General features: G+C 44.7%; 1 protein-coding gene across 7 annotated transcripts in view; it reads left to right on the top strand.

Moving 5' to 3' along the window:
• Positions 1–6188: 6188 nt before the first annotated feature.
• Positions 6189–26386, top strand: part of GRIA1 (glutamate ionotropic receptor AMPA type subunit 1) — a 119047-nt gene continuing 98849 nt past the window's right edge. For 2 of the 7 annotated variants that reach the window (XR_003527680.1, XM_027643789.1), the window contains exons 1-3: positions 6189–6241; positions 6527–6774; positions 8890–9027. Coding sequence is in view for 6 of the 7 variants with exons in the window: in XM_027643789.1 (XP_027499590.1) it covers positions 6693–6774; positions 8890–9027 (220 nt within the window). In the remaining variant the exon portion in view is untranslated. Of the gene's footprint in view, positions 6242–6487; positions 6775–8889; positions 9028–26386 lie in introns of those variants that run through there. The other 5 variants (XM_027643787.1, XM_027643785.1, XM_027643786.1 and 2 more) reach the window with 3 other exon arrangements.

Here is a 26386-nt window from a genome sequence, read left to right as displayed (position 1 = left end):
TGATACATACAGACTGCAAATGTGCTACAGACTATGTTGTGTGTGATAGTCAGGCAGGGTGGGATTTCATGTGACTCGATCCAACACAGAAATTGCCATTTCCCTCTGAGATAGAGCATGGGTAGAAATTAAAGAATGAGGAGAAGTGACATGAATATCTGTATTGATTGCAGAAATTGATGACAGAATGACACTGATAATTCTGGTGATTTTTCAAGTTTTCTCCTTTGTGCACAGACTTCCCCCTTCCCAGCTGGTAGCTGGCAGGCTGCTCCAGTAGGATGTGATGTAAGGACTGGAAATTGATACTTCTTTTCTTGACTCAGATACTCCAGTTCAAAACTTTGAGTCCTTTGACTATTGGAAAGGCCAAGATCAGCCACCCTAAAGCTCAGCCCACATGTTTGTTTATCTCGAGTGTTAGCAAAGCAGCCTGGGAGCTGCACAGCCAGATGGCAATGATGGGATCTTTGTAAGGCTGATTGAATTGTGGCAATTGCTGCTGCTGTTGAGTTTTGGGGATTTTTTTCTTCCTAAATCAGCAGCCTTTTTGCTTCCTCATTTCACGTTTGTTTTCTGCACATCTTGAGTTTGATGCCAGGGATTAAAAATGAGGGTTGATTCGTATATCAGTATTAAACTGCATAATCACCTCAGTCATTATTTGACTTCATCTGGAGCATTCACAATGTTTTGGGAACTTTGAGTGAAAGGAAACTTTATCATCAGATAAAACTTTAACATTAGACTGAACTATAGATAACCAGAACTTCTGACTGAGGTTGCATCCCCTGTATCTGGTTTTCACAGTAAATAATCTCTTAGCATATATTTTCAACATTTTTTAAAAATATTTATAGTTTATTTGTTCTTCCATTTGATAAGAAAATAATGAGACAACACAATCTGTAGCAATAATCTGGGGGGATTTATATTCTCCAAAAACAGTAGACCTACTGTAACTTTAATATATTACCAGTAATTTCTGCTTCCTCTGGCAAAGCTTAGAGAAACATAAGGTGCTTTAATAACAAACAGGGATCCACCCACAACTCTGATTTATCTTTATGACTCAGCAAAGAGCGTAAACTGAGACTAGGGCACAGAGTGATTCTATAAGTAGTTATAAATCAACCATTCACCGGGGGGGAAGGAGTGCTAGCAGCATTCCATGTATGAGGAAGAGAGTGGTTTGGGGCTTGCAGATGGTAAAGTCTTCTTTCAGGGAAGTCAGTAAAGAGGTCAGCAGGGATTGATCACAGAGAGATTTGTTGTGCTTTCATGAGTGCTCATGTAGGTGTTTACCCAGGCAGGGCTGTTTGCATCATTTGCTATCAGAAATGTCCCTGGTTGAGCACGTCAAGTCTATTTGATGGAAACAAACCCACCATCAACAGGTCAGCTGGATGGTGAGACAAATAACTTTAGAAAAAAAGTTGCAGATCTGAATCTGTAGCGTGTTCGACTTGGACTGAGTGTACAGGTTACATCCTTACCTGACTCCAAGAAAGCTCCTGGTCCTGTTGTGCCAAAGGCTCCCCATCCAGCTGTGCTGGGTGGCAGCAGAGTCCAGCTCATGGGACCCCACAGCCCTCACCAGAGCAACTGTACCCTGTGGGCGCTCCTACCAGGGCACAGCTCCATTTGCCAGCTGCTGCTCATGAATTTCCAGTTGAAGAGTTCACAGTGTTTGCAGTGCCACTCTGATTGACGAGTTTGTCTTCCAGTCCATTTGCTTACTTAATTATCCCAAAGTGAGAAAGAAGTTATTTCTTATAAATATGGTAATAAGCAGATCAGGATGTCAACAGAAGCACATTCTTGTACAGTTTGTGGAAAAGGCCAACTTTCCCCAGTTTCAGTTCACATCAGGCTTCCCTCACCAGCAGTCAGTAAATTAATTAACAATATCTGGTGGCCCCCAGATGTTTGGCATGAGTCAGGACCTGCTTGGAGCTGTCATCATCTTGAGTGTTGTCTCTGTCCCACATCTTTGCAATTTAGTACACACTGGAAAAGGATGAAGCTCATATTTCCCTTAACTTCTCTAAGTTACTTCTGGGATGTCAAAGCTTTCTATTTGACAGCTCCAGCTGCTGTATAAAGGAAAGAGGGTCCATAGACATCTCAGGCCTAACTCATTGCTGGAGGGGAAAGATTTTTCTGCCTGACACCAAATATCGCTGAGGCTATTTTTGCAAAGGAGAATCTACCAAAAATTTTCAGATTAATACCGTTTGTAAGTGCTGGTTTTCGGTGGTATAAAAAATACAAAGATTAAAGATTGAAGCAAGTGCCCGATGTTAAAATAAACAACACACACACACATGGGAAAATGATGGTAAAGAGCCTGAAGTCTCCCTGTTTCCACTTCAGTAGGAATTTTCTCAGTAAGGATGAGTGAAGGGCTAAAGGCTTAGCCACAGGTCCGAAATCCCTGTGCAGGCTGAGACCTGCTTTAGAAAACAGGATGGGAGTGCAATGGGCTGCAGAGATGCCCCTGTTCCCCCACAGCTGCTCCACGTGCTGGTGAACATCCCTGAGCTGTGCCACCCGCTCCTGCTGGGCAATCCTGGAGTGTGTGTGTGAACATACAGCACATGTACACCTCCCTAACCGCGTCTATCAGTGTCATTTCGGTGTGGGTGGCACCAGTGACTGTGCATATGTTTGCTGGGTGTAGGTGTGCTGAGGGCTATCTGCACACAGGCTTCCCAGTGCATCGGTGCTGTGAATGGAGGGAACTGTCTCACCCCTTTTCCTTCTTGATTACTTCCACATTTTCCTCACTTTGAATATCTTGAGTCTGCCCTCTCAGAGCCTGTGCTACAATCATTTCTTGAGTGTCACATTATCCAAAATAACAAAACTGAGGTGAACAAGGCAGGGAGAGAAATGCATGTCACTCCATCAGCATTCATTTATGCCAAGGCTCTGTGAAAACCATATAAGATTCTGCATTGTTTGGAGTTTATTTAGATTAATCACTATAATTACATTTTGGTCTTTATAAAAAGCCTCCTATAGAGATTGTCCAGCTAGAAAATAAAAGGAATTTTGGAAATAGTTATTTGAATAGCCTCTTTAAAGACATTCAGGAGCATCATGTAAAACACAGTGGGCACCAGGGGAAATAATTCTGCTGGGAGGTCGGACGGATGCCGAGTTCTGTTGATTTCCTCATTTTTCAAGGCTGGAGGCTTCTGCATGTGAATGAGTCCTTTGTTTTTCCAAGGCTTCTGGTACAGAAATATATCTGCTGCAACAACTGCTCATTTTCTATCCGGAAACAAAAGCCCTGATAGCGAAGGCAGACCATGTTTCTGGGGTGGACAACTTCTTGCCATGCAAAGCAGAGCAAAGAGGAAGGTGGCAGACATCCTTCTCAGAGCCAAAATTCTCTGGCTCTAAGCAAAACCTTGGAGCAGAAATGGGTGAGAACAAAGGTTCTTGCCCAGTACAGCAAGGTCAGCCTCAGACAGAACACAAGGGAACAGTAGCTCTGATATAGTCATTTTCTTGTTCTCACGTCTGGCAAAGATCTAAAGTAAACCAGCCACACTCTTTCAAGTTGTCTTTATACCATTTCTTGAAATGGACAGAGTTTGTTTGGCTTTTTGGGGTTTTTTTAGATCTGTATTTACTTAATTCTTTACACTCAATTGCATTAATTAATCCCACAAAACCCTCTTGTATGTTCCCCGTTAACCACCAGATGCCTGCCTGTCCCACCAATGTTTTAAAAACCCTTTGGGAAAAAAACCAGGTTTTCAAAACACTCCACTCCCTGATATTTTCAGTTGCTCCTGATTAAGATGGTACTGTGCAATATACTTGGATTCTGTATTGAACTATTTTCGTTGTTTTCTGAAACCTGCAAGGAGGAATAAGCTCCTTCAATTGTTTTTAGGAATCTAGATAATTCAGTTATGTTCTTCTCTCAGAAGATTGGTGGATTGATCTGTGTTTCTATTGTGACTACTCTTGTGAGATTAAAGAGTTTCACCAATTTCCCAAGACTCAATTTGGGCATTAGCCAAAAGTTCAGAAGCTATATTGCTTTGATGTTGATTTAAAGAACCTTCAGAGCACATAGAGTTAATTCTGAACATCCTTATGCTAACAGACACTGAACAAAATGTTGTTATCTATAGAGAAACAGGAAATGAATACCTTCTTAAAATAATGATCTTATTACTACTTATCTTGTTACACTGTGGTGAGTTTCCCCTTGTTAAGCCACCTGCATTTTGAGAGGTTTATAGACAAAAGCAGCATTATTAATTAATGCAACTGTGCAAGCTTTCTGTAAGCTATTATAATATTTTATTGTTATGGCTACTATTATTGTTATCAGATAGGCTGTTTGGGAGTTTTGAAAACGTGCTAGCATCTTTCTGTTGCTCTAGTTATCCTTCAGTGCCTTCCTTCAGATTATAAATGCAGCTGTTTCTATTAAATTCTGGATGGAAAGCAACATCCCATGAAACCTATCAGCAGGTTATTTTAGCCTCGAATCAGTATTGCTTAAATTATACAAGGAGTGAAATGGAGGTCTGATGAAGGTGCTCTTATCAAGAGCAGATGTGAATTTTTTGTGCTTGAATATGACTTTGGGCTGATGGTCACTCAGGCAGTGAGACGGGGTCAGGGTGTCCTTTGGCCACCTTTAACTGTCCCCTGAGTGCCCAAACGACTGCTCTAATGAACCTGGCGCAGAGAATCATTGCCTGGTCACCTGGTAAAGGGTGGTTTGGAGAAAAAAAGGAATCCATCCCAGAAGGATATTTAATTGCTTTCCGTAAGGAATATGCAAGTCTTCTAGACTCTGGTTTTTTTCTCTGTAACTATACGTACTGTCCTTGTAAGAGGCCACAAAGCTTCAGGCATCAGTGTAACTCCTCTCTTATGCAAGGTATAGGAGCACAGTTCTGTGACCCCATACCAACTCTGGCTTTTACATGGGTATTTAAGCATTTTATCATCTCAGAAGTCATAGTGAAATCCATAAAACTGTCTAGGAAGATATCAAAGATCCCAAACTCTCATTTGCAGAGGTTAAATGAAGGCCTGAGGATATAAAGAGTAGTATTATCCCTGCACCATAAGGTTATCACAGAGTCACAGAATATGTTGAGTTGGAAGGGACCCACAAGGATCTTCGAGTCCAGCTCTTAGCCCTGCACAGGACCATTCCCAAGAGTCACACCATGTGCCTGAAAGTATCATGTCACACCTGGGCCCCGTGGCCAACAGCGAACATCTCCTGCAGATTTTGCAGGCTTGGTCACATCCCATTTTGTTTATACAGTGGTCGTGTGTCCAGTTCTTCCTTATGCAGGGGCAAGTCTTGGCCCTTAAACATTAGTCACCACTCTTTGGTGTAATTCCAATTTAACCAAATGCTTTTGGAGATGGAGAGTGGTGACCAGGGCAAGGGACCCCACACCAAACCAGAACACAGCGCATCCAAGTCCTATTTCTAATTCTGCCCCAAACAACCTTTTTACTTTCCATTTCCTCTTTGGTATGTAGCCCTTGTGTGTATCAAATCAGACTCCCTGGGTTTGGACATGAGCATTCATGTTCTGGTACGATTTGACCCCAAGTTTGGTTTGGGACTTCAGAAGGGAACAGGTGAATTTTCTTTCTGAGATGGCTGTGGCTCTGTACTCACTACAGTTCTTCCTCAAAAATTTCTATACCACAGCTTGTGCCTAAGAGCTGTTTCTTGTTGTTTCTACTTCTCTTGTTTCTCTTCCCCCCCCTTCTTTTTTTGAGCAAAGCTTCTTATGGTCAAATAAACTCCAACCTCACTAGAACTGCCACAAAACAGCTCCTGCAATGATCCAGGCTAAAATAACCCCATAATTTCAGAAGCCTGCCCTATGTTGATGTTGCTGGTGAGCACAGAGGTGAAAAGCCTCCTCCACATCAAGCACAGAGGTGAAAAGCCTCATAGATTAACAGCAGGCAGGAGAAATCAATGAAAAATATGATGGGGGGGGGAGTTTCCTTTTTTAATCCTTGGGGTTCTCTTGTTTGTTGCTCTGAAATCCTTCCTCCCCCAGGCACATTTACAGGATATGACCCTCTTTGTTATCCTAATGAGCCGGCTGTAGAGAGTGATAGGTTCAACTCCTGGACCCAGGAGTGAGAGCCCAGGTTGGGAAGCGATGGATCAGAGGCAGAGGAGTTTCATCCCTTTCTCTAGAGGAGTTTGCCACCTACTGATTCACAGGTTCCTTTTAGCTTCTGCCAAGAGAAGTTGAGGGGGAAAGCGGGGAATTTAGGGGTAGGTGGAGATTGCCCTTAGAGATCTCAGTCAGGACCCCCGGCGGGAATAGCCGAGGTTAGGGGGGATGCGATACCCAGCTGTTGAGCTCCTGCTGGGAGAAGGCGAAGGAGCTGGTTGGAAGCGCCTGGTGTGTGCGTGTGCGTGTGTGTTGTGTGTGGCGGGGGAGGGATGTGGATGAGGAGCGGGCTCTCTTTCTTTCTCTCGGGGCTCAGTTAATCCCGCTGCCAGGCGGTGTTCAGCGGCAGTCTCAGCGCTGGATTCTGAGCCAGGGAGACGCGCATCCCGAAGGCGCAGCGGAGGGCAGGCGAGAGAGGCAGCTAAAGAGAGCAGAGCGGGGGAAAAATCAAATCTATGCTTGGAACTGGGCTTCTTTTTCGCCAATGCAAAAGGGAATATGCAGCACATTTTTGCCTTCTTCTGCACCAGTTTCCTAGGGGCGGTGTTAGGGGCCAATTTCCCCAACAATATTCAAATAGGTGAGTGTGGGGCTGGGGGTGGTGGTCCCCGATGAGTGGGCAGGGGTGGAAAGGGGGCGGTGGGGGCAAACTGCCCCATTCATGTGCTTGCAAAGGCAAAATACGTGTGTATGTGTGTGAGAGAGAGCGAGGGAGTGAACTGCGAGGGCTGGATGTGCGCGTTGGTACCAGCTTTGCCGGAGCAGAGATGGATCAATTTGGCTTTGGGGGAGGGGAAGATTGGGAATAAATGCCTGCACACACACCAACACAGAGGGAGAAAAGTGCTTCTGAAATGGAGGAACTATGGAAAAAATATCCGTTTCTTGCTCTGAGAAATGTCTGGGCTGCCATTATGTGTTGCTGCATTTGCAAAATCGGCGGTTGGATGATACGTTTTTGTGAGGATGCCCTCATCTGTAGGTAACTGGGACGAGAGGTAACAAACAGGCGCTCTTTCTTGTTGTTACTAAAGAATAAGGGCAAAGCTACTGGAGGAGGATTTTACATTGAAATCTCTTTCCATTTCATGCCACTTGCTTCCCCTGCACACCAGCAGTGCCTGTTTGATTCCTTTCTCCCTTTCTGTAACTTCTCAGTGCTCCTCTCCTTCCCTCCCCAGGTTTATTATTACTCTCTCGTTGATCTTTATTGGTGATGGTTTGTCACCTAGCCCCAAATTCCCTCCCCTTGCATGCCCATTTTCTTTCACACCTCCCTTCTCTTTACAATGCCAATCAATTGCTAATCCACCAAGTTCAGGCAACTCCTGCCTGAGTCCAGCTGCACAATCGGTGCTTTTATCACTGTTGATGCTGCATCTTTGTCTCCCTCCCTTCCTGTCTCCCCTTTACCCCAAATTTGTGCAACATCCTGGATTTTTTCCTTTTCAACTAACACATGTATTAGTCTAACTTGGCTATGAGCATCTTATTCCTCTGACACCCGTGATTGGAGTGTGGAGTGGGAGGAACAGGGGACGTAGGGGGATATTGGTACACAAATAGCCCTTTCCACACAAGGAGATGCCCTCTATACTAAAGATGTGCAAAGTGACATTAATAGCAGGTTCTTGCACATTTGTTTCTTCCCCCAGTCATCTTAAGCATTCATACTTTCTGCTGCTATATTTTAATTCTCCCTTGTTGCTAAGTGTTTTGTTTCCCTATTCCTAAAATGCCAACAGCAGTGCTCTCTTTAAATACATATAGATTACAAGACAGGCTGAATTTAATAGCATCTTTCTGGAGGCTGTGAAGGGATTTGCTGCAAGCCAAGGTTCCTGCTGGGGGAGCAGCAGGAAACTTTTCCTAGGGCCAGGCTATTGCTGCACTTTGTTACAGGTCCATGGTGGAGGAAAGGCTCTAAGCCTTAGTCCAGCCTGTTTCCAGTTCCTATCCTATTTGCATCATTCTGTGATTCTGGGCTTGTCTGTATTTACACTTAGATTGATCCTTTTTTGGGGTCAAGCTTTCAATTTCCTGCCCAATTTGAGTTTGGCCACTGTCACCTGTTAAATTTAGGGCTTTTGTTTTTTTCAGCAAACCTCCAGTAGCAGCAGTTGTTTGGTCATGGGTCCCACATGTCACTCTGGCTCTTGCAGCCCTGTCCCCATCCACCCTGTTGGGACAGGCTCAGCCAGGCTGCTCCGTACCCCAGAGTCCCATAGCATGGAGGAACCTCTGCAACCTTTCTGTAGCAAACCTTTCTTTCTAATCAGGATGGTTTAAACTGAGCCTAATTACAAGTGAGGGGAGGAATAAAGACTGATTCTGCCTTTAGTAAGGTAACATTGACAGTGTTGCCATTTCTCTGCCTTGAAGTTATGGGGGGTGAGGAGTTTCAGCCGAAGGCTGTGGGTTATCCTGATCCTACAGGCTGCTCAGCCTGAGGATGCATCCTATATGTGATCCAGGCATTACATAACACACAAACTGGAAAGGTTTTCTGCTCCTAACCTGTCTGCAGTGGGCACAAAACCCTTGGGTCTTGCATGCTGGAAGGTTTCCAAGTCTAGAGGCACTCCCTGGGCTGGGGAGCTGTAGCCTCTGCTCGCAGGAATATTTTGGACTGAAGAGGTTTCTAATACAAGTGTGCTTAAGATCTTTCTTCATATTGTTTTGTTTTTCTTCCCAGGGGGGTTATTTCCTAATCAGCAGTCCCAGGAACATGCAGCTTTTAGGTTTGCGTTGTCTCAGCTCACGGAACCTCCCAAGCTCCTTCCCCAGATTGACATTGTGAACATCAGTGACAGCTTTGAAATGACATACACCTGTAAGTACCGGCATTCACCGTGTTCTCCCTTACTTTTGGATCTTTATTCCTGACTGGAGTTTATTTCCTGTCTGAAATACGAGATATGTTGCTCTGGTTGTGCTACTCACCTTTAGGGTCCAGGCGAGAAAACCCCAAACACACAGACAAAGGATTTCTGAATCATTTTTGGTTTGTGCTAAGGCACAGGGATGAGGTAGTGCTGCAGTTATTCAGCATGTCCAGTGTTTTCTCTTCCATTGCATCCAAAGTGGTATAAACCCCCCAAGAATTCATTTCTCCTTGTTTCTCTAATCTCTGCCCAGCTCATTATGTTAAGGTTTCATTCCCATATTTCCTGTAGCTGTGGTGTACAACAAAGGCACCTCTTTCCACCCACGGAGTGCACAGAAGTCTCTGTTTAGTGTGAACAGCTTCTTCCTCAGTCCCAGTTTAGCCATCTGTCCTCGTAACTTAAGAAAGACCTAGCAGAAATCAGCAGCTTGATGCAAGTGGAGTCCAGATCCACAGTAAGGGGCACTCCTAATAATGGCAGAGAATTAAAAGAGTTCTAGTTTCAAGAAACAGTGAAATCATTGACTCTAAAAACAAGTATTAAAAACTGAATTTGCACCGCAGAGTTGATCCTCGGGTGTATCTGCACCCAGCTAAAGCACAGGTGTGCTGTTCTTCTTATATGATATAACTGGGGAAAGAAAAAGTTGGCTTGCCAGGTAATGCCAAAGTTAGCAGCAACAAACAAGACCGGGAGGGAACTAGATGAAAACTACGCTCATAACACAGCCCTGTGGTCGTGTGAGAGCTGTTGCAGGATTTGCTTCCCTTGGAAAAGAGGTGCTGTTCTGTGGGAAAGGGGCTCCTGTGCCGACAGGATGTGATGCACAAAGAATTTCTTGGTTTAACCTGGTGTCAGACGCTGCTGAAGCTCTTTGAGCCTGTGAGTGCATAAATGGACTGTCAGGAGGGGCTGGAGGAGCCCTTCCCTTTGTAGAGCCTGTTGGATTGTTGTTGGCTCACATCCATTGTGTCCTCTTGAGTCACTGAAACATCCTCTCTGCGCTTGAGTTGTGTGGAGAGTGGGGATAGAGGTGGACACAAATGGTTCTCTCTGCTCAGAAATACACAGAAGGTAAAAAAAAAAAAAGGGTCAGAAATGTACAAGAGAAGAATTATTAGGGCTTTTTGAAGAAAAAAAATAATAAAAAAGGAGAGTTGTGATATTTTCTGTTGGAAGGTTTGCAAATACAAGATTTCAGGAATTTCCTGCCCAGTATGATATAGGAGAGGACTAACAGTTTGGCCACACTTTCATTGCAGTATCTAATGACATATCTAAAGATTTTCTATTTTCCTTAATATCCCTCCATTTGCCAACTACAAGGTTTCCATCAAGGAAGAGCAACTATTTCAGCTCAATCCAATGGCACTTTCTTGGCAGGAAAACCAGACAAATAGAAGAAAAAAGACAGACCTTGTATCTATCAAGGGAAAGCGTCACCCACCTGGGGTAGAGTTGCTGACTGTGGCTGGGGATGAGCTATTTCAGTGCTGAAAGCAGGAAGAAAGCAGAAGCTGCAAGAATATCACTCAGATAAATTCTTCACCTGCACGTGGCTTTCCCTCCCTCTCCACCCCTGCCACTAATGGTTTTGTTTACAGCTTCAGTAGCAGGACCACGATACTAGTTATGCTTCAGAAATCTGTCATTAGTAGTGCGGGGGCAGGGGTGGTCTCACAAAAGCTGAATGGAAGCAAGACAGCCTCCCAAAGGATGTTATATTTGAGCTCTATGTAGGGCACATTGTCCTAGATCAGACCAGCAGAGCACTCTGCACAGTCCAACTTTACTTGTCCTCGTTTTTCTTCTCTTATAATTAAAAACTTCCTAAGTTCTTCCACACTATGGAAGGCAGCATTTGTTTTGTAAGCACAAAAGAAGGTGTTATTCCATATACCCTAGGGGTGAAAAAAAACCCAACCCCAAAAAACCAGGCCATTAGGAGACCTGATTTTTGCACTTTAGGGCTGAAGTAAAACTTTTCTCAGGAATTATCTCATTCGTCATCTTCCAGCTAATTCCCTTCTCAGTTGCCAAGACTAGATATCAGCAGAAAGATCTGTTTATTTACAGAGAATAAAAACCTTGCCCACGCAGTGGTCCTTATCTTCTGAGAAATGACTGGCCATGCTACCAGTTAAAAGTACCAGTTTTTGTTCCCATGGAGATAGAGAACACATCATTTCCTTGCAATTGGCATTACCTGTTTCTCCCACAGTTAAGTCAAAGATGTTTGTACCCTGTAAACCTGGTGCTGCCTCTATCTGGGTCTCCAGCAGGTCATCTGAGGAACACTAGCAGGTCCCAGCCCCACTGCAAATCCTGCTTTGTGTTAGGATCTGGCCTCATGTGCTAAATGTAGTCCTTATGGCAAGTACCTGGAGCAAAATCATTGAAAATACGGAATATACATTAAGAATCAGTTGTGGGAGCAGAAGGGAAACCCTTGTTGGGCAGCTTGCAGGGTGATGTCGAAGTGGTGGGATGAACTGCAGCACAATGACAGCACCCTGGCTAAGGAGATTGTGTGCAAAATGTATCTCAGCATCAACTGTGACACTGTCTACCTCTGCCTGACACGTTATTTGCTTACTGGTTAGGATGAGCAAGCTTTGGCATGACAGTGGGTGAAGTTACACGACGCCCTGCCCCCATTAGTGCCCAGGTAACGGCGCCGTTAGTGACGTGCTAGTGATGATCATGAATTGGTAACAATAATATCCATCAAAGTGATAAATCTGGAAAATAGCAGGAGGCTGCTGTTGTTGCTGGGCTGTCACTGTGACAGCCCAGCAATAACTTTCACATTTCTGAGGCTTTCAGCTGTGGACTTTTCATCATTACACAGTGATTGTGAATACTCTGTGTGGGGAAGTGTCGATCCACAAGTCCTGTGCTCCCTGCGCGTAACATGTCAGTAGATGATGATTTTAAACAAACCGTAATTATTAAGAAATTAAAAATAGGTTATAGATACAACGTGTGGTAACCTCCTATTTCATGTGTGTGGTTGATGCTAATGTTGCCGCAACATATTTCAATAACTGCAATATCTTCCTGAATTTGTTCCATCCCACAGAATAGCTGGTAATGAACAGGCTCTGAGGTTGCAGCTGGGTGCGTGGTGGGGCTTACCCATATGAAAACACACACCTGCCACTCTGAGGGTTCTTAACTAAAGGTTAGGAGGCTTTATAATTTTGTGATGTTTCTTCAAATGCCAAGGCAATTCTGTAGGGGTAAGGTGAATTGAAAGTCCTTCCTGCAGCAGAAGTACACAGCAGTGCCAGGTGACTGTAAAGGGTAAAATGATGGTGTGGTGCAGCTGAAATGCTTACCTAGTGACATAGCAGAGCAAAACCCTTCTGAGCAGCTTTAAAGACATGTCCACAAGTTCTGTCTTCAGCCATGTTTGGAAAAGAGCTTTACAGCCTCCACACAGTCTCTAGCAAACTCTGCTGTGCTGGGGTTTGCCATGTCTGACTGCACTCAGGACAGATCCAACACAGTAGCATTGATGTTGCAAGTCAGAGAGGAGAGGAGTGGGAAAAGGCCAGCTCTGTGCCATATGTGAGGACACAGAAGGTCTGAAGCTTAGGAGAGAGCTGCAAATTCCTGTCCCTGGGAGGTCTGCAGTGGATGCAAGCACCATGTTCTGTTGGCAGCAAAAGGATTATAGGCTGCTTGCTCGAGACAACCTGTGCTGGGAGTAGTTTTCTCTTATTCTTCATCTCAGCCTCCAATTGTGCACATGTAATGCACATCCCCATCCTGTGCATAGCCCAGCTCCTCAGGGGATATGAATTGTTTCAGCCACAGCTCCATAGCTTTATTTAATTTGTGGTGCAGAAGCTCCTGCTTTCGGCCTCTGGTTGAAGTCCCCAGGTGAGCCCAGCAGCGTCAGGAGACGTGATGGCTGCTCTCAGTGTCCAGGGAAGCCAATGGCTCAGTACCAGCCTTCCCTGGCAGTACCCTGGGGGCTGTGCCCTGTGAGTGGTGCTCACACAAGGTGAGTCACCAGCTTGGTAAATCTGTCCCTGCAAAATTCAGGCCACTTTGCAGGGATGACCAGTGACTAAAATAACCCCTGCTCGTCACTGAGCCCTGCAGCTTTGCTGAGGTAGCTATTGGATTTTGCATGCTTAGGTGTGGGGCTAATGACAAGGGGCATTCAGGAGCTGCCCACCTGAAACACAGAGGTCTGCACAGGATAGCAACAGGATTTTTCAGCTGCAAGAAAACTTGTAAAGAGGCTGAAAAACAATGAATTATTTATCCCTCTCCTTCCTTGTATAGACAGATACAGTTACTGTGGGGTCCTCATGCTGAGTATGGACTGTGGGTGCAGTAGAATATCAACAGTTGAATCTGTTCTGCAAATTAGAAAATGATCATGTAGTTTGGATTCTGTTCATATTTTATGAGGGCCTCCCAGCACCAATTAGAGAGGGATTTGTAGTGATCACTCACTCTGTGCTTATGATCTTATCAATAGCAGCAAGCTTACATCCAGATCAGCTGTGAAATGAAGTATTTCTTTTTCTTCTTTTCCTTAGATACTTACATATATAGATAGAGTATTTATAGAGATTGCTTTTTATCTCTTAAATTACCTCTTAGAGTCAGGAAGGAATAGGCAAGAATTAGAATGTTCTCAAACGAGGATCTAAATTTGTTTTAATTAAACAATTACTGCGTTGGATTTAAAGGAAGCTTTTTTGTTGACAAACATACGATGGTCGCCATTTCTTGTAAAGGTGTTGTAATCATTCCAGCAACAATCAATTAAAATGCAATTTTTATGATTAAACTTCCACAGTCTAAATAAGCCCAGCCCTGCAATAGTTGTGGTATTGCTAGACTTGTTATTATTTTTGCAGTGTCAGAAACCTCATGTAAGTGCTTTGGGATTTTTTTTCCCTGCAGAGCTGAGGATGCTCACTATGACTATTTAATATGAGTTAAGCCAACAGAAACATGGATTTAATGATCAGATGCAGTCTGATTAATACAACATAGGTACTACAAGGAAATACATCTCCTTAGATTATGTAATAGGAAAAGATGTGATGCAGGCAGATGAATCACAGAGCATCAATTCACGTTAGACCAAACTGTGGTTAAGGTTGCTCAGTTTGGGGCAGGGATGGCCTATAGCTTTCTAGAAAGTGTGTGTTTGTTTAGTGAGATGCCAACACCTTGGAGGGTCAGGTCCAACCCTAAGGAGTGTGCTGATGGGTGAAATCCTGCCAAACAGGAGGGAGCAGGTCCTGGGATTGACACCAGCCTCATGCCCCCAAGGTCTCTGCAGGTCCCCCAGGGTGGGTGCTGAGTGCTCAGCAGTCACAGTGGCCACTGACAGTGGGAATAGGTGTCCCCTAGGCTGGCGTGTCCATCTCTCCAAAGGTCATAGGTGCACTTATTCTTTGCATGATTACTTTTGTGTATTTAATTTTTTTGTGGTGGGAGCGGTGCCTGGGAAGAAAAGCAGATATGACGCAATAAGGAAAAATCAGAGGAGGAATAAGGGGAATTTCACACCTGCAAATCTGTCTGCTCATCTGGAAAGGATCCCAGATACTCACTGGTGACAAGCAAAAAAGAGAGTGAAGAAGTAAAATGTGAGCTCTGCAGCAGGCAGAGAAAGGATTTGAGAAACAGTGAGCTGAAGAGGCCAGACCTGTCCATTGTGTGACAGTCACAGTTTCCGCTCACAGCTTATCCTTTCTTCTCTAAAAATAAAGCTTTTTCATGTGATAGGGATCCTACTAGGCAGAAACACACAGGTTTTATATTTTGGCATATTAGCAAGGTGAGAGTGGAAATCTTTGTGTGACTGCAAGGAAAGCAGTGAGGGGAAGCATGCTGTTCATTTCCAAAACTGGTGGGAATTTTAGATATATATGTTTACATTTCCTTTAATAGGGTTAGGGCCCCAAAGGCAACAGCTCTCTGCCAGTAGAAATGGAAATGGTCCCAGTTAGCTTCAGTAACATGTGGAGCTCAGAGTGAACACAAAATCAACATGATCCTTAAAGAGGCAATAAGTCAGGAAGACTTTAATATTCTGAAGGTCCAAATTCTCCGGGGTGCAGAATTAACACAAGTCTGAAGACAAAGATGCATTTATTTCAACTGCATTCCTTTAAAGAGAAAAGGATTTTTTTTCTCTGACTTTAGTTCTGTAGAAGTGAAACAGGGCAGTGTTTTTCCCAGCGAAAAGTTCTGCTGCATAGAGCACAGGATGTTCTTCTGTAATACCTGAGGAAGTCAGGGATTAGGCAAGATGCAGGTGAGGGGCCAAACCAAGCCATTTGCAATCCACCATCATTCCAGAAAAAAAAAAAAATCAAAATAGTACTGAATGATTAGAATAATAACAGTGTGCTGTCCGGCAGAAACTGTTCCCTGCTCAATGGTCGAACGGATTGCTCATTAGCTTCCACACTAACGAGTCTCCAGCTGATTTTCTCACACTGCCCTTTGGCAGCCAGACCCACTTGTCCCCTCTGGGGCATTCTTAAAAAAGATACACCCCACCACAACAACACAAAAAAAGACAAAAAGCTCCTGAAATGTCAGTTCTTTTTATTAATATAGATCAGTTATTTTCCCTGTTGTCTGCAAACCAAACCCTTGCCAATCCTCACTCAGGGTTGCAATTCAGGAGACGTACTTATGCATCTCCAGACTGATTGATCCCTTGAGGAAGCAGCAGTGAGAGGCAACGAAGAGGTGAGTAACAGTTACAAAATGCCATATCTTGGCTTCTTCAAGAGGGTCTTTTCATTCTTTGATTTTATTTGTTTTTGGCAGAGTGGAGGAGTGTAAAAGAAAACAACTGATGTCTAAGATTGAGTTGTGGCATGCAAATGATGGCAGGATTCTCGTGTGGATGTGGCATATGTGTCTACATCTCTCTATATGCTATAGGAGTCTAGTCTTGGCTTTGATTTTATCGGTGAGATCCTGACACTATGCTAATGGAGATGAAGTGGGAGGGAGATGAAAGGTTGAGGGCTGGAGGTTCAGAGGAGAGATACAGAAGCCCTCTATAAGTAATCTGGAAGCAGCACAGAAGGATCTCACATGAAACCAAGGGCTACTTCTCACCTTCCCGCTCTCCCAAACACTTTGCTTTGATCTTTGCTAGCAGTAAGCTTCAGTGAGCAAAAACACATCAGTGATTACACTGATTCAGATGTGATTTTTCTCCTGCTGAACTTCTAATATTCCCTGAATGCCCTGAGCCTTGTTGTCTTTCTTTCCACGCAGCACCCACACCCCATTCAGCACCATCTGCGAGAAGGACAGAGTTGCTATTCTGGCAGGTAAACAGCAGGAAAAATTTGCAGCAAGCCTGGGAGCTTGTGAGGAAAGCACTGAAAAGTGAAGTCCCTGTGAAGAGCACACAGGGACAGAGGATGGAGAAACCCTGGGTCAGAAGACATGGCATGGGAAAGGGGCCAGGTAGCAGCTCTGGGGGTCTGTGGACAAGCTGTAGGTGAAGTTTTCCTTGTCTCTCTTTTCATCCCTTAGCTAAGGCAGGGAAAGTTATGCTTTCTGAGGGCTTTGCCTTTTTTTGGCTCAAATATGAGCTGGAGATGCTGTTGTCTCCAACTTCACCAGCACCATAGGTCAGCTTACTCTTGGCCTCCCCTTTCCTTGGTGCAATGGCTGCAGAGCCAGATCTTGGTGCTTAACACAGGGAATCCCCTGCATGGGGTGGTTATTGCAGATTGCCAGCTCATCTTACACAGCCTTCAGTCCTTTTGCTGCTGCAATGGTCCTGACATGCCACTGTGCTTTCCCCTCAGCCAGCCCTGTGCAGCAGGACCCCTTGCATCCTTAGTGCATGATGAGCACATACCATTTATAGGTGGCTTGATGCACGGGATGCACGATGGTCATGTGTTGGTCCTGAGATGGGACTGTTTGGCTAGGGAAAAGGGAGACAACAAATGCTGAGATGCAGACCACAGTGAGGTGAAGGTTAGCTGGAAAGGAGGCAGGGAAGGTGATCATCTGATCAGTGTCTAGCAGGGACCCAGATCAGCAGGGAAATGGGGGCAGGTCTGGGCTACCAGCACTGTGTCTGCAGGGGCTGAAGCAGGCAGCGGAGCTGCAGTGGAGAAAGAGGTCTGGCCTGTAGGGAGTTCAGGAGAAATGTCTTTGTGCAGAAGGTGATTAATGTCTTTAATGAACTACAAAAGGAAGTAATAGAAAGCCAAACCAGATACGGCTGCAGTGGGGGAAGGGGCTGAGGAGAGTTGCAGTTGCAGGCAAGGACGAGGCAGTGAGCTGCGGTGCAGCCCGTGCAGCAATGCCATTTCCAGTTCACTGTCCCAGAAAAACAGTCAGGCACAGCAGCTGTCCCTAGTCTGTCCTGAGCAAAGGCAGATCTGAGTGCATTTCACAGATTTAATCAGAATTAATTCACTCTACCAGACTGTCCTGGTTCTGGGGTCTTTTCTGCTCAGCTCATTTTGGCTGTGCCAAAACCCACTGTCTACAGCTTCAAGGGGTGGAGGTGGTAATCTGGGAGTCCCCGTGCTCCTCTCCTGTGGGGACAGCAAAAAGAGGCTGTGGGGAGAGTGGAGCCTCAGTGAGGGGAGCAGGGCCTCTCCTCCTCTGTGGGGGAGGAAACCTCTTCAGGTCCCAGGAGTCTGAGACCTGGATTAGCCTAGGCTGACAGGCATTAAGAGTCATCATTTGTTTGGGAACCTGCAAGAAATGTGTGGATGAAGTCAGGCAGATTTCTAACATTGAGTCATCTATATCATAACATCCTCCACCTTAGCAGCCTTGTGTGCCAGACTCAGCAGAGACCTCAGAGATACCAGCACCTTTCCTGAACCCACAGAACACCAGGCAGTCCCAGGGTTTGCAGGAGGTTGCCCATTCACAGTCACGCACAGACCAGAAAATCAGCCCTTCATGCTCCCAGACAAGCCCATGTTTATGTGCTGACACTTAGGGGGGCAGTGGTTTCACTGTGCAGCCCCCAGGTAGGACATGAGATAGCTCCTGAATTTCCATCCCTGCTTCCTGAGCAACCACACACCTCCAGAGACGAGCAAGCCCTTCCCCCAAAAGCCCATATCATCTCTTGTTCTGCACTAACTAGCACTACTTTGGGGTACAGGCTTGCTCTGTCAAAGAGGAAATTCTTCTTCAAGCATTGTCACAGTTTCACTTATGCTGAATTGGGAATACCAGCACACAGCATCTCAAATAGCTGCTCTCAGTGACCATTCCGAATTTCTCTTTTTTGCTTGGGAAGCTTTGCTTGTTCTCAAGTCCTCACATATGTCCACATGTCCCCTAACTGAACTTTTCCTTCCTCTGTGAAACACCAAGTAAAGCAACAGAATAGTGTGTTGATCTTGGCTTAGCTTACAGTGAGACCTTGAGAGGCAGGTGAGATGAATCGTACCCCAAAGTATCTGCTGCTGTATTATGTCCTTCTGCTAATTCCTCAATCGTTTGCTGAAGGTGACATCTCAGCGGTATCAAACATTTTCCTGCTCTCTCTGTGAGCAGCCTGTAAAGGCTTTGATAAAAGCAGGCATCACATCACAAACAGGCACTTCGCAGTTGTGCTATTCTGATGTATTGCTGAGAAGTGAAGAAAACATATGTTCATGGCATAGAAACTGCTCTACTCAGGTTCTCCTTCTGTATTTTGGTACCGCACTGCAGTGGCCCCCCAAGGGCAGGGGCCTGATGTTTGTTCTTATCCTCTTGGCCTCTTGTATTTCTCGCTTTTCATGGGCTTGCTGTTGGCAGGAGTGTTTGGAGTGCTCTAACAACAATGCCTGGGTTTGCTTTTGCTGTCTTTAAACAAATCTCTTTCTCCCTCTTCATGCTGATATGCTCCTGGCCAGTAGTGCCTTTCCCTAGGAGTAGGCTCTGGGGGACTATCGGGGAGGAATGCCTTCAGATGCTAACTGTGGCATTTTCAAAACAGCACCCAGGGATTTGACTGAGCAATCCCCACTAGCTCAAATAGGAAGAGCACGACCAAGCCCTGCATGGCACTGAAACGAACAATCTTGTAAGAAAGAAAAGTAAAAAGTTGTTTGGCCTGGAAAAAAAATAAATTAATTTCTGTAGTAGAATCCTATAGCAGCTGGGACAAATCAGACCCAAAGCCCTAGATCAAAACACACCTGAAAATCCTGGGGGTACTCTGAATCCCATCCTGAATCCCATTTCAATCCTGTTCTGAGTTCTAATTGCCATTTGGCAGCAATCTCAGAGGAGTGTGATAGCAATGTGCATTCAGGTTTGCTGTTTCAAGCCTATCTCAGGACAGAAAGTAAAAATGTGAATCCAAACTAGCAACTCAAGCAGAACAACTTCAAAAAACAAAGGGGGGGGGGGAGGGGGAAGAAATCACCCCTCTTAGCTCCCAGGGCTGTGGAATGAAATCTAGAGCAGTGTCATGGAGGGATAGAGGGAATGGGGCTAAGACACTGAGGCAGAGCAGCATCCTGTGGTGGGACCACAGGAGCCCTTGCAAAGGTGTGTTTGTCTCATCAGAGGTGTGTTGTCTCAGCTGTGCAGGAAGGAATGAGGTGTGTTGCTGTAGGATTATGGGTGCTTGTGCCAGAGGATGATTCACGTCCAGAGTGACCAGAGGTGCTGCAGAGGTGTAGCGTGCAGGGGTGAGATTGTTTCCCTAGCTATCCTTGCCTGCAGCCAATACAGTGAATTCTTCACTTTCAACAACAGCAAATTTACACTAAAGAAAAGCTCCATCAAAAGGAAATTGCACTTGACTGTCTCTCTTTAGCCACTGGAGAGCAGCAGGCAGACAGGCGCAGGAGGCTGCTTTCCTATCCCTTGCTGCCTGGTGTTCTGTGGTTTTGGCATTGCAAAAACGGGAAGCAGCTGTGAGCCCTTTGGATCACAAATGGATATGGGAGTCTGCTACCTCTGCTAACAACTCATTTATTATCAGGGAGCAGCTTCCTCTGAGCCAGAGCAATCTATCATTTCTTAAAGACGCTGTGTGAGATTGAAAGAATTTGCTTTAAGAGTTGGCACCTGGCACACTGTAATGAGTCCATCTTTGGGAAGAAATCTCCTTCCTCACTTCCTCATTAAGGTTTCTTTTTCCCAGCTTCAGGAAGAAGGGAAAGGAATGTGCAGCAGATACACTCTTTGCTCTGAAAATTTCAAGAGCATCACTTCTCTGAAAAATTCCTTGAGAAATTCTCCTCTCCTCCTTCTCTTTTGCTTCTCTCGCTGTGAGGAGAAATTATTTTGCCCAAAGCACTGATGAAGGGAAGGTGAAGATGTTATTCCAGCCTCCTTGTATGAAACCCATGTATGCAACTCCAGGCAGGTTAAGCCTGCCACGCACAACATCCCACCCACAGTCAGCACCTGCCTGGCCTGGATTTCACACTGTTTCAGCACAGAGCTGCTGCTTCTGCCGTGTCAGCCTGTTTGCTTCCCCAAAGTGTGGGCTTGCACAGTGGGAATGGGTTGTGGGGCCACTCTGCAGCCCCAAACAAAGCCCTGAACCCAGAGACCTGCAGTCAATCAGCTCTGCCAAAGGGCGTTTTGATGCATTGAGTGAGGGCCTCGTGGTGTCAGTGCAGATGTTGAGTGGCCTGATGTGGGCACTCCAAATCCAGCTCTCCTTTCCTATAGACAGCAGTGAGGTGATGAAAGCCCATGCTTTTGTTCCCTGAGGCAGATAGGAGCTCATGTTTTTGGCTGCTGTTATCTCCTGGCTGGTTAAAATCCTGGGCTCACAATGTGCTCCAATGGAATTTGCTGTCAGAGTCAGCAGGAGCGATGACAAGATGTGCTCTGTGTGTGGGGTGCACCCAGGTTATGGAGCACTGTGACCCTCTGCAGCCATTTTTCTCAGTTTTCATGTTCAGTTGGTCAACATGGTTTAACCTTTCTTCTTTAACTTGCAGTCATTAATTATTCCAAGCAAATACAACATTTCTCTTAATTTGGATTTGTTTTTTAAATATCTTTTTAGTGTGAAGAGAAATCAAGGGCTACACGTACTTGGTTCTGCACTACCGATTTCACGGGTTGTGGATCAAGCCCTTCCTAAAGAAAGTTCACTTGATCCAAAGGCACTCAATTTTGTAGCCTGTGATCCCATCACTGTTTGTCTTTATCTTTCCTGCAGACTTTGGCCAGCTATTTTACGCTCCACCCAGAGTTTTGTCTGTTCTTCCCTTCCTTGCAGCAGCATTTTCCTCTTGGCAGTTCTGCACCATTCTGTGCCTCTAACCATTGCAAGCCCCATGCTTAAGATGTTGTGACCATCTCATGGCTGGTGTGGTTTCTGCTGTTCACTTGTTGCATCTGCCTCTCATCATGAGTTTATTAAGCTTTCACAGCAGGGTTTATACTTGTTTACCGAATATTTGGGGTCTTGATTGTTAGCTTAGGCCTGTAGGTACCAAAGAAATAAGAGCTTTAAAGGCATTTTAATGTTCAGTGATTCCTCCAGGAGCATCAGTACCTAACGGTGATATAATGTGTTCTAAGTGATACTAAGTGCCCCTGTGCATCTGTTTCGAGAGTAGCAAAACCAGTTTTTTTTATTTTATCCAAAGCACTTTTTTTTTGGATGAAAGAATAAGCCAAAAGCAGAATTATAGCTCAATGATTCTTTTTCATGGAAGGAGTGTGTTTCTGCTCTCCTGTTCTGTGATGGTGCTGCTGCCTGTTGCAGAACAGGCTCTAACAGCAGCCAAACTGGGATTGCTCCCATGATCCACTTTCTTCCTGCCCCTGTGTGGATGAACCCCATCTCTGGCTATTTCTGTCTCTGATTCTCTTTGGGTGACAAGGGGAAAGGGCAGTGCTGTGTGGTCCCAGCTTGGTTGTGCTGTACTGGAGGGTTCACTCATCTCCTCCTCTCTGCCTTGACACAGTGCTGTAGGATACTTTGTGTGAGAGCAGATTCCCTTCCCCAGATCCTCGTCTCTTCCAGAGTAAGATCTTACTTCAGGATCGTGCAGTGGTCTCGCAGTGGGGTTTTTTGTTTTGTCAGAGATATCTCCTGCCAACATTAGATGGCTGAGGAGCTCTAATGGCTTCTTTGTGGCACTTCTTTTCTCAAGAACTGAAAGGAAAAAATTGTGCAAGGGGAATACATTATGACATCAATGGTAAAAAAACAAAAAAATATCTTGAAAAGTGTGTATGGAGAGAAAAAAAAGATAATTGAGTTTTAAGAAAGTGGTAGAATCAGACACAGATGATAAATGAGAGCTGAAGGCTTGTGGCAAGCGCATTAGAGGCAGCCTGTAATGTGTTCTTTAAATCAACATTTGTTGTAGTTTGGTTCCATTCACAGACAGCAGGTAAAGCGAGCAGTGAAATGTCTCCTCTGATTCCACATCCCATGGCTCTCACCGTGGGGCTGTGCAATTAGTGAAGGCACAAGCATGGAAAAGGACAACATCTGAGGTCCTGAGGGAGCAGCACCTGATGCTTTGGGCCGTGTAGGCTTTTCTGCAAGGAGTGGAAGACTAATCAATTCTCAGACATGTCCTGAAGTTAACAGAGACTCTGACTTCCAGCCTCAAATGACCTACAGGTGTTTTTGAGACCTTGGCTGTGTCAGTAGCTCTTTCTCTTGTGTGTGAGTCTGTATGTGAATGGTGGCTTCAGGGAGAAGTTGTATTTAAGGAGTTTTAGAGATACTCTCCCATCCTATTGCCTCGGTTTTGGGGTGTTTGTTTTTGTTTCCTTTTCCCAGTGAGACTGGACAGAAGGGAGTGGGAAGGAATGGCATTGAGGAGGCACCACCAAAGCAACCATGAGAATATCTGGATTCTCTCTGGTTCAGTAGCATCCACTCAGCTGGAAAAGGCTGGGTGCTCAGAAGGAGTGATGAGCTTTCTGCAGTTGCCAGTGTTGATAAATAAGTAGGGAGACACTGCCCTTAGGAGAGGACACAGTTTTGAATTTCTGATCAGTCCCACACTGGCCTTCTTAGGCTCAAATTTACAGTTATTGCTCTTTCCATTCAGCTCAGACAACGTGCATTTAATTTCTCTTTTTGGTCTTTAAGGTCAAAGAAAGATTATCAATAACTTTCTGTTGAGTAAAGCCTTTCTTTTGTAGACAAACCTCCTTAGGAAAAAAAAGGTTAAAGGTTATGGGTCCTCTGCTGGTCTGAGCAAAACCTCTCATCCCACTAAGATTAGAAAACTCTAGTGGACAAGTGACTTGCTCTCTCCACATGTCTTGCATGCTTCCTCTCAACTCCATGTAAGGAAGGTAGCTTGGAGGCACTTCCCTCCCAGCCAAAGTGTTTCACTGGTTGTAACTGGAAACCCAACAGGCCTTTGAGAAGTCTGAGCAGACCATGAGCTATCCTTAACCTAGGAAGAGTCCAGGAGATATCTTCATACCCATGATAAAGAAAAAAAAAAATCATTTCCTTTGGGCTTGCATTTTCCATGTCAGGACTTTCCATAATAAAATAACTAAATGTAGCCCAAAGCAAATTTCCCAGCAGACACAATGTAGATATGATGGAGATGCTGCAAATAATGAGAAATGTATGTTCTGTTTAGTTTTCCCTGCTGTGATTCTGGTGAGACCTGGAGTTTTCCAATCTGAACTTGGCAGAGAAAAGCAAAATATATCTAACTACTGCAAGGATTATAATTATTGTTAGGATTTCTGTGGTTTTATCAAAGTATGAAGTGAACTCTGGGAGAACTGTAAATAAATGCTTTCTCCCAGGATGTCCCCAGGCTGGACCCTGGCACATACAGGTGTTTCCCAGAGGGACTCCCTCCTGGTTGAAATCAATAACAGAAATGACTGTGGGGACAGCCAGATGCACTGAAAAGTCACTATGCCTGATGTGATGTCCTCATCATCCCTATGTGGGAAAACAGCCACTTACAGCCTATAAAACATTTTATTTTCTGAGGATATTAGAGGTTCCTGTGTAGGTGAGGCCATTAGTTTTATTTAAATGCTCAAAATATTTATTGAGGACATGCTTCCTCTATATTCTCTCATGATAGGATGCCCCAAATCCAATGACATTAATTAGCTACTTAAACTTTTCCCCCCCCCCCGGCTATGACCAAATCTCTCTGGATTTAGCAGCACAGCAAAGATTTAACAGAAAGTTTAAATGGGAAAAGCATATGAGAGGAGAAATTGTAGGATAAGATTCTGTGCCTGTTAACTGATGGCATTTATAAATTATAGCTGAGAGATGTCATATCAGTGGAAATGGAAAACAGCTTAGTGGATTATAAAAATACCCTCTATAAACCATTTTAATGCCTAATTTTTTTAAGTCTCTTATGGTAGGTGTCATAAAAATGAATTCTAGCAGAAAGGATAAAAATTTTCCCTCCATAAACTGGCTAACTGGTGATTAGAGGCTGTCAGGGAGAACAAACTCTTGACAAGGTTGAGTTTGGCTGAGGACAGCAGTCTCCTCTTTCTGGGGAGGTGAAGCAGATTCAAACCTGCAGATTGGAATATGACTACAGCGAAATGTCTTCCCATTCCAAGGAGGCAGTTTCTGTTGACCAGGAGGAGAGGAACACTGAGGAGTGAGTGGTGGGGGCTCAGCTGTGGAACAGGGACTACGTCAGGGACTGTTTTGGGACAGCATGTTAAGGGACACTGCAGAGGGACAGCAGCCCTGGAGGGAACAGGCAGGATGGCTGGAAACTGCAGTTGTGGATATGAGATAGGAACATGCAAAAAGATGCTTGTGGGATGTCTTGGAAGGAGCCACGAGGTGGTGTTGAACAAGAAGATGCATCCTGGTGTCTACCACACTGCAGTGACTTTGGTTCCACCACAAAGGTATTTTAGTTGCCCAGTGGCCAGTGTTGTCTGGTAAGGGCCATTTCAGAGAGGTTGCTACCTCAGGTTTCCTTACTCACTCCTCTGAGGCCCCTGGGCACCTTCTGTCCCCTCCTGTGCTTTTGAAATGCACAGCCAACAATCGATTCTGGGTTAGGATATTTAAGGCTGCAATGTTTTGCAGTACATTTCCAAACTGCTTGTGTAGAAAGGGTAAATGACCTACCTCTCCCTGTCCTTTCACAGTCTAGTTCCCGGGATGCGTTCAAAGGCGCTTATTCTCTCGCTACCTTTGAAGGCTTTGTGTCAGTCTTCCCCATAGATCCTTGTACCTCGGGCCTCTTTTGTGTTTTTTCCAGAAAAAAATCTGCATGTGGGATGGAAAATGGCATTAACTTTCCCAATGTGAGCTCACAGTAGAGCTGCATTTGCAATGTGTCATTGGGACTGTCAGGCTGTTTCCACAGGGAGGCAAGATTTAGTGTATGGACTCCAACTGAGCACCCCATAGCACCAGTGCAGGAAAGGCAATTTCCCAAATTAAATTGCACAATACAGGATGTTGCTCAGCCTACTTCTGGGTCCTGTTCTCTGCAAGGGAGTTCATCGTGACACGAGCTGAAAGGATGAGTAACAACCTTCAAACTGAAAGCTTAAAAAAAAATAAAATCTCATGAAGAATGATCCAAAGGCAACTTGCACACAAGTTCTCCAAACTCCAGTTGGGTTGGGAGTTTGTTTCCAGTTACTGAGAGATGAGCTGTCTTGCCTCTGGGCCTTTTCTGTTCTCTTGTATAAATCAGCCAAGGACTGACTATAAAATGAATTGGAGGGAAAAAAATGGGATTTCTCTGACCCCTTTCCTTCCTTTCCCGCTACCTTTTCCCTGTAGATGGCACAAGTCTGAGTCTTCGTCTGTCCAGCTTGCACCAAAAGTACCCCGAGAGGGAGAGATCTTGGGTACACTTGATTCACATATAAGTTTTCACAGGTAAAACTAAAAGGAAGAAAAAGTGGGAGGCATCTTCTGATTACAAAACTTTCTTACTTAAAATTAGGGGTATTATTCAGAGACAGTACTGGAGTAGTGACTTTTTACAATTTCATAGTATCACAGCATTTGGGGTTTTTACTAGCTCTGTAGTCATTTTATGCCCTGGAAGACCATTTTCATCTTTACAGAGAGTTTCCAGCCCAACTTTCTTGTAGCCTAAACCTTTATAAACTAGGCAGCAAATAAGTAGATTATGTGATTTATTAGCACTGTTAAGCCCATCAGATGTTTATAAAAAGTCAGAGCTGCTGGTTTAGTCAGGTGGCATTGCTGTGCCCATGTAATAGCCCAGCAAAGCAGCTCAGAGTGGAGGAGAAGCAGCTGTTGTTTAGGCTTTCAGAGTACCTTTTGCCTTGTCATCACCCAGTAATGGCAATAAACACCCATGTTCTCTCTGATTCCAGATGAATATA

The sequence above is a fragment of the Corapipo altera genome, unplaced genomic scaffold (genome assembly GCF_003945725.1).
Source record: "Corapipo altera isolate COAL_440 unplaced genomic scaffold, ASM394572v1 75, whole genome shotgun sequence".
Lineage (NCBI taxonomy): Eukaryota > Metazoa > Chordata > Aves > Passeriformes > Pipridae > Corapipo > Corapipo altera.
The sequence above is the reverse complement of the archived record's forward strand: the minus strand, read 5'-3'. Positions and strand labels throughout refer to the sequence as shown.